Source organism: Tachypleus tridentatus, chromosome 8 (assembly GCF_004210375.1).
Source record: "Tachypleus tridentatus isolate NWPU-2018 chromosome 8, ASM421037v1, whole genome shotgun sequence".
In the NCBI taxonomy this organism is placed as follows: domain Eukaryota; kingdom Metazoa; phylum Arthropoda; class Merostomata; order Xiphosura; family Limulidae; genus Tachypleus; species Tachypleus tridentatus.
In genome coordinates this window covers 76,940,282-76,955,205 of record NC_134832.1, presented here as the reverse complement: position 1 = coordinate 76,955,205, position 14,924 = coordinate 76,940,282, and the positions used below count along the sequence as shown (strand labels likewise).

Genomic DNA, 14,924 nt, shown 5'->3' with positions numbered 1-14,924 from the left:
TCACTGGTTGTATTTTCTCATTATATCTAAATAATTCTGCATGTGATGTTCTATCTTTAAATTACAAATACAGGTATTTTTGTGTAAGAGGGTGCTACTGTTTTTGATGTACAAGACAATATCTTTTAATATCAAACACATTTTTTGATACTGAATATTTGGAAGCTTGATGCAGTAGTGGTTTTCTTGTGTGTTTATTCATGTGATGCTGTAGTATTTTATTTATGAAGTAGATAGGGAAATCATTTTAAGATTATTCTTCCTTAATATTATTGTCAAATTCTTTATGTAAAAATTTAAAAGCAAGAGATTTTATGTGCACATGATTTAAGATCTAATTTAAATGTTCTTAAATAAGACTTCTGATATATTTCAAAGTTGTAAATGTTATTTTATTGTAAACTTCACATTGAAATATTGTTACAGTTACAAATCAGAATCTACAATGAAAACAAGGTTATAGTATTGCTAGTGTTCTGTGGTAAATCCAAATACTATTAGGCTTATTGTTTATATACTACAAGTATGATAATTTCCAATGGATTTGCAAACTACAGTGTTTTGTGGGCTGTCCAAGGTAATTTATGATGGATGTATAACTCTTTAGAAAATAATGATAACATTAATAATAACTGATTAATAAAACATTAGATTTGGAGCCAGGAAAAACTGAGGAAGCACTACAGAGAGATAAGATCTCCAACTTTAGGAGCCCTAGACTCCTGGCATAATAAGTATTTTACCATGACAAATTTTATTTTTTACTGTTGGCTTTTTAATATTATAAATTCTGATACTTAGTGTAAAAGTATTATAAATACTTTCTGTAATAATACTGGCTCAAAAGAATCCAGAACTTCTTCACATACTGTCTTACATGTAAACAAAAACATTTCTAAAAGAAGGAAACAATCTAAAGCCCATAGCCAACACCATTGAATAAAAAGTGATATTATTCTGTAGAAACATTCACTTCATTAAAAGAAATACAAATTTTGGACACATGGATTTAATTTGAATTGTTGTAAATTAATTCACTGCTAAAATGTAATGTTTCTTCTAAAGGAATCCACCATCCCATCTCCACCAAAAAGTTTATTATGAAGTTGCATAAATTTGGAATATAAAACCCACCAAATTCTAATTAATTAGGTAACACTAAATTTCACACCAAACTACAATATCATTTTCAGTCTTACTCAATAAGTAATTTGAATAATTAAGAATTACAGTATGAGGTTTATTTATAAATATACATCTTCAAGATACAGGTTCTTAAATTATTTAATATTGTGTGTACAGGTGAAGGTTAATGTGTGCATGCTATGACTGTTTACAGAGTATCATTCAACTCTGTATTGTGTCAAAGTTATCAGTTATTCAATTTATCTTACGACTGGTTTAGTGATACTTTAGAGAAAAGTAAGTATCAGATTCATACTAGGATACTGAAACAAAACTTAAGTTATACATTTTATAGAGGTTTTGAGAGAGTAGCTCATGAACTATATAATAGACAAAAATATTTTTATTCTTTGTATGGACATCACCTTGCACTGCAACTTATTTAAATTACACTAACAACGTCAATTCAGACATATCTCGAGTACAACTGCTTCTATAGCACGTGATTTTTTGCATACCACAGGATTGTACAATTTACTAAAAGTTGGTCATAGTTCATGTAGATATGTTTAGTAAATTTCATATTATTCCTATAATAGTAATTCTTCAATATTAGGTCAGTACAATGGAAAAATCATGTATATATTTGGTTCAAATTTAACCAAATTTTTTTTCATTAAATTTTACCAAAAACTTAATATTTTGTGTTTAAAGAAGTTAGAATATAACGAAATTCTAAAATAGTGACTTAATTCGCTAGATCAAAGGCCTGTATCTTGACAAGTTAATGATATAAACAGAAATATTGTTTTGTTTTATTTCAAAATTTAATAGTTATTTTGAAATCTTTAGTGCAATCTAGATTGAGAAGATTAACATGAAGATGACCTAGGAAGGTTGAAACATTCTTCTCTGCTTATCATTAAAAGTGTTAATACCCATACCAGCTGTTCTGAGATACATTTTTATTTCAAGTGTGTTTCTCATCATCATAACTTGCTGAAACATTCATTTAATGTAATTTTTGTACATTGGTGGTTTTAAAATAAATGAAAAAAAAGTTAACAGGTTTTATAACTGCATAGTAAAATTTTTATTCACTAACAAACTTTCAGATTCTTTGAACAGCTCATCATCATGTAAACTGTTATGCTCTTTTGATTAGAGAAGGATTGGTTCACAGTTGTTGATATGATAGGCACTGTACTTCTTTAAACACAAAATAATGTACAATTAAGTGCTTTAATAAAGCACATAAGCAAAAGTAACATTGATGATGTAAATGTATTATCAAATAGTACAGTAAATTCTGGTGAGCCAGTGATAGGAAAATTATACACCTTTGAGCAAGGGAACTCTTAACCAGTTAAGTTTATTACTTCCTTTGATTGCAAGTGATATTTTAATCCTACATTGATGTTAAATGATTCCTTGATTCTCATTGGTTTTAATGTGCCTCACTGTTTACATCGTGGATGTCATTCCTTGTACAAAACATTATGTTGTCTGACAGCAAAGATAGCTTCCTTATACAGTCTTACCTCCTGTCATATAAAGCTATCTCAGTCTTCTTTCTGCCCTCCAAGTATTCCAAAAAAACATTTTCATGATTATTGCACCAGTTTATATACCCAACCAATTTCATGCCAGTATTGAATACGTATGTAGCATGTGTTTACTTGTAATATTGTGCCACCTGTATTGGTAAATCTATCTTTCTCTGCTATTCTTGCTCAATCCTCACTTTCTGAACTGGCACTACATTATTTACATTTGTTGTTGTTGAATGGTTTTCATATTTCTGCGTTTGAATTCAATCATTTTAACAATTTTTTCTTCTTTTTTGCATTTTGTTTCTAAATTTTAAGGGAACTTGGTATGAAATTTAGGTTTGATTTATCAAATACAGAAGTTCCTGTTACAATTGATGCTTAATTTGCAGGGAGCTATATTCATATGTTTGGCTGTCAGTTTCTTCTTGTTTTCAACCTGACAATCTTTCTGAGGATGCATTCAAGGAGAAGATAATTTGGTGACTTTTTTTTTTACCTTATTTTCATCAGGCACAATCTACACCTCTTTGAGAGATTTGGCCTTCCACCATTTTTTTTTTTTTTTACAGCTTGTCTATCAGATATATGTGGTATTTCCCATGTTTCTTCTATTGCATATGATGCCTTCCCTTACTTATTCAGTTTAATTCCTTCTGAATTTTGTTCTTTCTCCTTCAATAACATTAGGGTTCATACTCAAATATTTTCAGACCAACCCCTTTTGATTATTATTAAATCCTGTCCCTCTTGCTTGTCAGACCAACATGCTTTGGTGTACCATTGCTTTTAAGATCCATATTTGGATTCTCAACAGTTGTATTTATCTGGTTTCTCTTTGGGGTTCGAATATGTAAGTGACTGTTCTTTTTATAATCAGGTACAGTTCTCAAGGGTTTGATTTTTCCTTCTACTTCCTTTGATGTTACCTGTCTTCCCTCTGATTATTGTCAGAGGCTTTTCATCCATCTTCAGAATTTTTTCAGGTGATCTCAGGCCTGTCCTTTGGTCTGCTATGGCTTGTTTAATGACCTTTGCTTTTTCCCATAATACCTGGCTCATTTGCTGTTGGAACTTGTTAGGAAGAGATGCATCACCCATTCATTTTTGCATAATCTATGTCATACCTCTTCCAGTACAATACTCTATTTGAAGATTGTCCCTCTTCTTTGGAACCTGGAATTGATGTGGTTAGATTGCATTCTTTATTGTCTTCTCTGGCCATACATTTATATCATCATCCTCTGATGAGTTATCCATACTTGTTTCCTGTTCTCCTTCTTTGTTGCCAAGGCCTTTGCTTTTCTCTTGGTACTCCTGACTATTCTCTTTATTTCAGCACCCAGGCTAACCAATCCTGACATTATAGATGATGCTTCCAGACCAATGTGGGTAGATTGCTCACTTTTTTGCCATGTAGTAGCATTTTGTCTGTGCTTTCAGACCTAAGACCTCCTCCTTTGGCAACATGGTGATCTTAGTTTGCCATGTTCCTGGTGCCTTGACTCTGGTTACAGCTTCTTTATTTAGACCCCACAGGAATTTCTCCACAGAGTAGTTCCTTGCTCCATAGGTTTTCTTTTGAGTGTGCTCTCAGCTAGGAACTCCTTGTATTGGTGCTTTCACTACCCACTGGAACAACAAACTTTCTTCCTCTTGGGTATCCCATTCAACCCATCCTCTAGCTCTAGAAGTGGATGGATTTAGTTCAGATTGGAAGGGTCATTACATCCATGATTACCCTCACATTCTACTCCTCTCCAGAGTTTCATCCCTAACTCAAATAACTATGTGACTTGTCTTCTTGGTAGCTCCATTTTAGTTGGTACAACCATAGTTTCACAGTTCTAACTTTATACTTGTACAACCTACACTAACCTTACCTCCAGTAGCGGGATTCAAAAATTTTAACAACCGGTTCTGTCTCGCTTTACACATCCCCATTTTTGCAATGAAAAATAATAAAAATATTTTACTGAAATAATTTATTTAGCATTCTTTAAATATTTCCAAATCGCCGCTTTATATCATCAAAACCTTTATTCCTTCCACGTTTGACCCTGTTGTCATCAGCTGTGTTTTTCTTAGCCACGTTTGAATTAAAGAAATGGGAGGCCAGTCAAATTAATTGTCAACATTATTGATGATGTTTTTTTTTCCTTTTGTACAGTTCTTAGAATCTCATGATTATGGCGATTCCGTAGGACGTTTTCCATATAATCACGAAAATCATTAATGCTGATTTCATGATGAAAGAGCTTACTGAATTTATACAATTTTTTCCAGTGGCTTTCCAAAGGACAACAAGTTCATCTATAATTTGTTTTGTTTTGGAATTTCGCACAAAGCAATACGAGGGCTATCTGTGCTAGCCGTCCTTAATTTAGCAGTGTAAGACTAGAGGGAAGGCAGCTAGTCATCACCATCCACCGCCAACTCTTTTACCAACGAATAGTGGGATTGACCGTCACATTATACACCCCCACGGCTGGGAGGGCGAGCATGTTTAGCGCGATGTTTAGTGATTCACTTGTTTTATATTACTGACAGAATCGTCTAAGATCAGTGATTTAAGCAATGCCAAATTATGATGTCAGGAAAATCCTTTTTAAGTTTAGTGCTCATCCCCGACTTGCAGCCAAGCATTGCACTTGCATCATCTAAGCAGAATGCAACCAAATTATTTTTCAAATATCCACTCTCAAATCCTGCATCATGCAAATATCTAATAGAGATGTGTATATAATTTCAGCATCCTGTCCTTTCAACTCAACCAAATCAAGAAAAATATTGGCGACAGACCACAATCTTCAACCTTCACAACAATTATGATCACTGGTTTACTAGATATGGTTGAAGCTTCATCAATGATGACAAATAATTTTAAATTTTGTTCAGTTGTTTTAGTAAATATTTCATTTTTTAATTTCTTTTCCAGTGTGATCAAATATTTTAATGAAGAAGAGAATCGAGTCCCACTCCCATGTCAAACCTATTTTTTATTTGTAGCTCAATCTCATCTTCAACGTCAGAAAATGGCCTACTTCGTTTTGCTACACTGTTGATTGTATTAAAAACTTTACATGTAGAGCTGATATATATTTGGTTTATTTTATCTAGGCTTTTGATAGTTGCATCATTTGCACGATCTTTCAATTGCATCGCACATATATTGTATGCCTTCTATGAGAAATGTTCATTTTTTTCTGGGAGATGCTTGCTGGACGGTTTTATTCTTTCCATATACTTCAACACTGTAGCTTCTCCATTCCAATGATACGTGAATTTCCTTCATGTTTGTAGAATCAAATTTGGCGCAGTGATCACAATCAAGTTTCTTGCTGCGAACAACCAAACCATCATATTTTTTTCTGAAACTCCTAGGACTGCTTCATATTCCAGCAATCTGGAAGAGCAGTTAGTTGCTGGATCTTCATCATTTCTAGTTTGCGCAGTATTAGACGCGGAAGTTTCATCCCTTATTGAAGTTGCTGGTGTTAGATATTCAATTGGATCTTTCTTTGAAATTTCAGTTCTTGGAGTTTTTCTTACAAATTCCAGTATATCATGTTGCTTTTTCATTTTAAGGGCTAAATCGTGAAATGCCAAAATTCCTTTATTCAAAAATAAATGTATTAATATAACTTCTTATTAAACATTCACCACAAGGGCTAAAAATATAGATTTTTTTAAATAAATTTTCATTTGAAAATTATTATTATAATCACCTTTTAATTCTTTTTTGGCAACATATAAACAAAGAAAATTAATTTAACGTTTAACTGTTTTTTGCAAATATTGTTTTTAGGTGACTCCGTTCTCTGTTCCGCTTACATAAGTATATATCAACAAGTATAAATATAGTGAAATATAGTTTTACCAAGCCATAAAATTATAACATAAATGTCGTACTATGGTGACATGGTTCATGATTATGGCTATTTTTGGAATAGTTTTTGTACTTGAATACTAGCCTACTAAGCGTAGTGCCCAAATTCGTATCCTATCAGTATGAAAATACAAGGAAAGAGAGATTCAGTATTACGAGCAAAGAACATGAGATGTATTTATTCCCTTGAATGGTCAGACGCCATATCGTACTACGTTTACCATTTTTGATAATATGCACATTAAAAGAACTTATCCGTGTCTGAATAAATTAAATGTTTAACTGGCATTATTTGGCTTTAAAAAGGTGAGGGGCAGCAATATTAACCAACCAGTACTGAAAAGATCGACAGCGAAAACGTCAATCTAAACTAAATCTCCAATCCATAAACTTTTAATTTTGCTCAAGAATAGTTTGTTTGTTTTTTGAATTTCGCGCAAAGCTACTCGAGGGCTATTTGCGCTAGCCGTCCCTAATTTAGCAATGTAAGACTAGAGGGAAGGCAGCTAGTCATCACCACTCAACGCCAATCTTGGGCTACTCTTTTATCAACGAATAGTGGGATTGACCGTCACATTATAACGCCCTCACGGCTGAAAAGGCGAGCATTTTGGTGCAACCGGGATTCGAACCCACGACCCTCGGATTACGAGTCGAACGCCTTAACCCACCTGGCCATGCCGGGCCCTCTAGAATAGTTAAATCTACAAATAACTTTAAGCTTCACAGTTTAACGTAAGCAGCATAGAAGTCTACATAGACTATCTCATTTTTCAAACTCACCTCCTTTTCTCTGTCTGCTCCAAGTATGATTGATGACTGATAACGAATTTTCACACAGGAAATGTAGGCCTACAGTAGTCTACGGCAATGCTCTTCTTCCTTCAACTAAGATAGCTGATCTGTTACTTGTAAAGGCCCGAGCAAATCCGGCCTCAAACGTTATCGTTCTAATTTACAGTTGTGTTATTGCGCGTGACTTTAATGGCAAGAATACCCATAGTGACACAGTCGATTATGTAGTATAAACTCCCATAGTGACAGTCCACATATTGTACATCTAGCATCAGAGGGCTAAGAGCCGTTTCGGCAAACTCGTGAATTTTAAGAACCGGGTCTTATGAACCGGCTGAATCCCACCGACTGCCTTACCTCTGTCTCGATCTGAGTCACACATTGTTCATCCAGATGTCCCTACTCTCCATCTCCAATCATTACCTTTGTCAGGTACATTTCCTCAGCCCAGGGAGAGACTTCATTTATTGTTTTTTGTTTTGTAAAATTTTGTCTTCCTGTGTCATTTCCTTCCTTTTTACTTCTTTTGGGTTCATGTGTCCTCCATATTCATTTAAATTGTCCAAATGGGATCACATTGTGATCTTTATGACCTTTTCTGTTTTCGTTTTGAGCCTTTGTCCACATGTTCCAAATATCATATCTCTTTCAAAACATATATACTTCTCCTCTTTGATTGCAGTTATTGTCAATCATATATTTATGCCATTAATATTACCCAAATCCTCAACCATTTCACTTACGCCATTTTATATCCAAACCAGTCCTTCTTAAGACCTGTGTTGCCTGGCTTTCACACCCATTTCCTTATCTTCTATTTCCCAATTGTACACCTATTCTGATTCAGATCAACTTCTTAGTCCAATGTTACTGGTATGTACTGCTTGCTTTCAGGGTCCACATTCCTGATTATTTTTCTGTGGAATACATCTGTTTCTGGAAATTTATACCCTGTCACACTAACTGGTTGGGTTCATCAAATTGTTAGGATGTTGTTTTGTAGCTTACCCATGAAAGGTTGCTGTCTTACTATTGTTTCTTCTCATCGCATTTGTCATATCATCATGTTTTTTTACTACTTGCTTTCACAGTCCTTTAGAAAAGATGTTCAGGGCAAAATGTGGACTACTGTCCTGGCTGTACCTGCCAATCGTCTCCATTCCATTGCATTTGTACACACATTTGTTCGCCTTTGACTTGGGTAAGTTTTATCACATCATCTGTATTTAAAAGCAAAATTGTATGTTTGTCTGTCTCTTAATACCTCACACACTATTTGACCAATCACCACCATGCTTGTCATTTCAATGATTTACAGACATAACATGAATTAGCAAAATTCATACAAGGTTTCCCACAGAAACTAATTTGTAGCTTTTAACTCAGTTATTGTCTTTGTTATACTCCTTTTAGTAAAACATTATACATTATCACTTAGCAACAAAATTATCGCAGTCTTCTTTCTGCCATATATACATTGCTAAAATAAAATTTCACATTCAGTACACCAGTACCATTACTGAACACGTGCTTAATCTTAATATTCGATGAACTAGGATGTTTAGTGTAAGTTATTATTTAGTTTATTTAATTATTAGGTTTAATTTGTATTAATTTCGCGCAAAATTTCAAGATGGCTATCTGTGCTAGCCGTCCCTAATTTAGCAATGTAAGACTAGATGGAAGGCAACTAGTCATCACCACCCACCACCAACTCCGTTACCAACGGATAGTGGGATTGACTGAGATATAATAACGTCCCCACTGCTGAAAGGGCGAGCATGTTTAGTGTGACGAATGTAGTGCTTTAACCACCTGGTCATGCCGGGACCATTTAGTAAGTAACTTGATAAAAGTCACATTGTGTGTGTGGTTCAATTGTTGACGTTATCTTTCTCTACACCCTTAAGTTTTGTTTATTTTGTGAGTACTGTTATATCATAAGCATTTCATAATTTGTAGAAAGGCCCCACTTTAGCAATATATACGCAACCAAGTGAGTAGAAGTCAGTGGAAGAAAACGTTTAGCTAAGAGATAATTTGTTGTTGTTTTTTTCTTTACAGCTTCATTGTAGCAAAAGAGATAGGAAAGTAATTTGTCCTATTGAGTTGTAAAGTAACTGAACCAGCCTGTATGTACTTTTGATAAAAAAAAAAAAGATTTATTTAAAGCTCTGGATACAAGTGAGGTAACTAACAAAGGTTAACTGAAAGTGAAATTAGACTGCATGATTTAGTTTAGCTATAGATATAAGGAGAATAATATCTTGTCAATGGGTGTTATAAAGTAATTGATCCCATTTGTGTGGATTTTGACAAATTTTTTTTTAATTATTTAAAGTATAAATAAAGTATAAAATTGTGGTAACCCACAGAGTAACATAAGTGAATCTAACATAGACTGTACAGTAAGAAACAAAGTAGAGAAAAATAATTTATCAGTTGGATTCTAAAGTAATTAAATTAACCTGTGTGGACTTTTGACATGAAAAGAGAATTATTTAGGGTTTTAGATACAATCTTCATATTGTATAGTGTAAATAATTTTTGGTATATAGGTATGACCTCATTTTGAATATAATAATTTAAAACAAGTGGCTTGTACACTTCCATTTATTATTTGAATTTATTGTCAATAAGTTACAGACATGTACTTACTATAAGGAATTGAAGCCCTTGCACATAAAATCCTGACACTCCACAATAGTAGTGTGTCACCTATATTGGCACAGCTAGCTCCCTCTTCTCTTCCTATCCAATCCTTACTTTTCTGGAATTGGCAGGATTGAGAAGAATAACACCAGCAGTGAGGAGGAAGGGTGGTATGTGAGAAAATGTTATCCTCTGATATGGTCTTGCATCCTCATAAAGCTAAAATACCACATTCTAAAGGTAGAGAGGCCAGTGTAGGTGCACAAAATTGAAAGCAAATGAAAAGCTATCATACAGATTGAATGGGTATGCTCCAAGAAGAACTGAAACATATGTGGGGTACTGCACTATTTCTGAAACAAGTTTGTCCTTGAAGAAGGAAATGAACAAGTTTTATTCATTCTGAGAGGTATCTATGGTACCCAACCTCAACTATATAAATAAGGTTTTAAAACTTGGCATTAGGAGGATCAATCAGATAGAAATGAATATAAAGTAACATAAACAATGTGATTAGAACATGTGGACTGTATTATATACACAAATTAATTTCAACTGCAAGCAAACAGTGTCATACATCAAGTAACTGGAATTACAAAAGAGATGTTGGCATTTGGCCAAAACTGGACAAACTCTTAAAACCACAACAAAAGCAAGAAGTACAAAAAGAAAACCAAAAAACTCAGAATTAGGGGGTTGCTCTGATGTCTCAATTTGATTTTAAAAAACAGGGCAATATCTCTAACCAGTATTAACAACAGAAATCTTAACCTGCCCAACTGTAAGTGCAGATAAGAGACATCTAGAATTATGAGAAGGATATGACACATTCTCTCAATCATAGGAACAGTGTACACATATCCTGGTGCTGGTATTACAAGGCAAACGCAGTCCCCCAAACACAATCACTGGAGCATGGGAGGAACCACCTGCAATCAGATTTAATGAGAAGGGGGTCTCTACTGTACATAACCATGGAAACAACTTGGTGTCATCCTGAACCCAATATTACAAGAAGGATCCTGCACCAGTATAGACTGGTCTAGCTCCAGCCAACAACTGTCCATCTGTGAATAAGTATCAACAGGAAATGAAAGAGGGAAACCAGTTTTGTCCTCATATGGAAAGTTGAAAGGTTAAAGTTAGTTTGTGTGCAGTTGACTTAAGATTGATAAACATTTATAAATAGTTTTACGTTTCAATTCAACCTTCAGAAGTAGAATCTTTTAAAATTAAGAAATCTGGTAATGCAGCAAGATATTTATATTCATTTAGAAAATTTGTTACTTATTTTTAGAATATATGAGATGTAGCTTATGTGTACTCATAAACTAAAATATTACACTATGTAACACAAATTTTGTTCCTGGATAGTATGTGTTATTTCTTAATTGCTTATGTTGTAAAAGTACAGAAAATGGCCATTATACCCTTCAAACTTTGCTTTTGTGACCTGGATAATGAAATTTAGAAATTAACCTATTTTCTATGTAAAAATAGGCAAATTTGCACATTTTTATTAACATAAGGTCTGAGTAAAACAACATATGAATCAAGATTTACATGTATTTGTACTAGTTATACAAAAATAAACAAAAATGTTTCAAAGCAAGTTGTTTTTCAAGATTTGTGACTGTAATGTAAACCACTTTCACATATCAGCCCCCAAATATAATCTCCCATCATGTTTTTGTTATACGCTCCTTGGTAAAGGTGTTCAATGTCAGTATATCTTAGTGGAAGTGCTCCTCTGAGTATGATCCCATGTTCTTAAATTTATCAAGATGAACATCAAGGACATAGACCTTCAGGGACATCCTGCAGCCCATTTTGTCGTAGTTCTTCACTAGAGCCTCAACAAGTTCCACATAATTGTTTTTACATTATTTAATACAAGTTAATACAACTTATAGAAATGGGAGTTAATTATTTTATTTTTCTTTGTAAGTAAACTATACAGCTGGATTAGTGCTATAATCATGATCCAGAAACAGTTTAATTGCATTATTACTTTTTAAGAATATGAGCATAAGTATCATCATGTGATGATAAACACCATAAATAATGGTAGTTATTACGAACACGTCTTCAGCAAAAAAATTCCATAACAAATATTACCTGAAATTGGAGATCACAGATTCTCTATTCTTGACCTACTTGTTTTTTTTTCAAAATCTGACTCTTATATTCAAGATATGTAGTAGTTGCACGTAATGCAACTGAAGAAAAAAAAAATTATAACATCAGCAGGTCAAGGATTTTTTGTTCTTTACCTCTTATCATCTTCTAAAAATGGTAATTTGAGGAATAAATGGTTTAATATTAAAGAAAATCATTTTAACATTATCTAATTTTTGTTTTTTAAATTTAGTGACAAAATCAGTTGAATTTTTTAGCTATGTATTTTATTAATTTCATGAACATAGACAATAAGATAAATACCTAGCTACCTTATAGTCAGGATTAGGGCTGTTAATGCTAGAAACAATAGATCTAAAAAACATATTAGCCCTATGCAATTCAGATTTGAATGAATGTGCTACAATAACATAAAGTTCCCATTCAGCAATACAAATGAGCAATTCTGAAGGGAAATAGCTTTTCTTATAGGTAAGTACTCCCAGTAGCCCACCATGCACCTCCTTCAGAAACTCTTGCCATTGCAATTTTCTAATTCTTTGCATCCTAAAGGATAGTCCCCCTATGGCATAGTGGTATGTCTGTGGACTCTCACCCCCAGAAATTGGGTTTGAATATCCATGGTGGATGGAGCACAGATAATTCATTGTGTAGTTTTGCATTTAATTCCAATAAATCAATACCTAAAGAACAGACTTTGATATACTCCCAAGAAGAAAAAAACGTGTTTAACTGGCATGTGTGTGTGTGTAGGCTCATTTTTGTTAGTATGATAGACTTGGCTTTTTAGCTGAAGGAAATGGAGTTGAATTAATAAATAACATGGTAAATTGCACAATTTAATTGCTGGTTCAGTACATTTTATATAAAATTAATTAACTGTGTGTATGTGTGTTTTCTTATAGCAAAGCCACATTGGGCTATCTGCTGAGCCCATTGAGTGGAATCGAACCCTTGATTTTAGCATTGTAAATCATTAGACATACTGCTGTACTAGCAGGGGGCATTAATTAAGTACCTAATGTTATTATATATTATAATTTGACTTTGACTTCACATGTACAAACCTTTTTTTTTAATTCAGGAAACATGACATCACAGTTTATGAGTAGTAAACCTTTTCAAAAGAAACGAAAGATAACAAAGGATAAAATGATGAGCAAACAACATCTGTCATACATAACAATACCTCATCATCGATGAGCTTTACGGCAATTAATGTAGAATGACTATACAAACTAAAAGGCATGTACTACAGGACAAAGTGAACCCACAGATTAACTCCACAGGATGGATTAAAAATAGAAAATGATACCTAAAATGCTACAAGTAGGTTAAGAGCTGGGTTATCATGGACACTGCAATCAAAAGTTCAATGAAATCAAGACAGGCTATTATCATTTCAAGCTTCCAAAATTGCAACAGCTTCTTTATCTGATGTAGTAATTAAAGTTCTTTCTCTGATCCTGCTACCATGGATAGAGTCCTTTTCAGTCAAGACTGGATATTTTATGATGTAGTTGGATATTAAAAAAATACTGAAAAAAGATGTCAGAATATTAAACATTACATACAACCAAATTTGCTTGTTGTGAAATAAAGCAGTAATAAGATCAACAAAAAAAAAAGATAACTGATTTCAATATGAATTTGAGGAGTCAATCTGTTTGCTGTTGTGGCACAGTACCATGAAAGCTGTAGAATAGAATATACAAAGGAAGACAGAATGGAAAGTAGTGAAGATTAAGGGAGAAAAAGTGAACAGCACAAATCAGAAAAAGCCATGAACATCCTTTTTGTATGAAATAGTATTGCAGGAAATAGTAAAGAAGAAATGAATTATGAAACTAACAGAACTATATTCACACATTAGGTATTAAAAATTATCTCGAGCAAGTCTCCTATTTATTATGTTATGTATTATGATATCAAATAGCTGGCAATTTTAATTTTTTTAATTTTAAAAGTTACTTGAATGTCAGTAGGTATCAAAATTATGATAACTTGCCAACAAGATTGATATACAAAATTATTCTTGATACAAATATATTTTAATATACAAATAATAATAAAATTTATAATAATGGTTATTACAAGTGGTTATGACAAGTAATGGTTTATACACAAAAGTTTTACAAACAATACTGAGTCTTCTATCTGGTCTAAACTGAACATTTTGTCGACAGTTCACTATGAGTGAATTAATTCTATGTTGATATTGTTATACTTCACTTAATGGCTGTCCTCTCTCCATAATCAGTTCAAACCTGCTTTCAGTGATTAATGGACTAAAACTGTAAGGTGAAATAAAACATACTATAGAAATGAATGTAATAAGTTTATACTCATGATATTTCACATGTTTGTATTATATAAACTGAAATTGTTGAAAAAAAAATTGTACTCTTTATGTATTATTTGTGATAAAACCTTGATTGCAAATTTCAAAAACTCTGAATAAGAGAAAAAATCTGAGAAGTTATTTTTCAAATGAGAGAAATACTTTTATTCAACTTATAGTTTTCCTATGTTATCTACATAATCTCTTGAAGCTTAAAAAAATGTTTATAATGAAATATATAACAGTAAATATAAAGCTATACATTAAAAGTTATTAGTGGTAGGCTTACTCCATTTATAACCCATTTGAACTTGTGCACCATGTGCTCATTAGGTCTAACCCAAGTGTAATTCATATACATGAGGTGAGAAAAAACAACTTTTATATCTTTAAAAACACAACTTACAACACACCAAAATATAGCAGTTTCTAG

The 14,924-nt window shown here is 33.0% G+C and overlaps 1 protein-coding gene across 1 annotated transcript in view; it reads left to right on the top strand.

The window, feature by feature from the left end:
• Nucleotides 1-9,170: 9,170 nt before the first annotated feature.
• LOC143223937 (adipocyte plasma membrane-associated protein-like) overlaps nucleotides 9,171-14,924 on the top strand; it is a gene marked incomplete at its 5' end in the record, with an annotated part of 42,774 nt that continues 37,020 nt past the window's right edge. Inside the window, one exon of the mRNA XM_076452408.1 lies at nucleotides 9,171-9,196. Within this exon, the coding sequence (XP_076308523.1) occupies nucleotides 9,171-9,196 (26 nt within the window). The remainder of the gene's footprint in view (nucleotides 9,197-14,924) is intronic.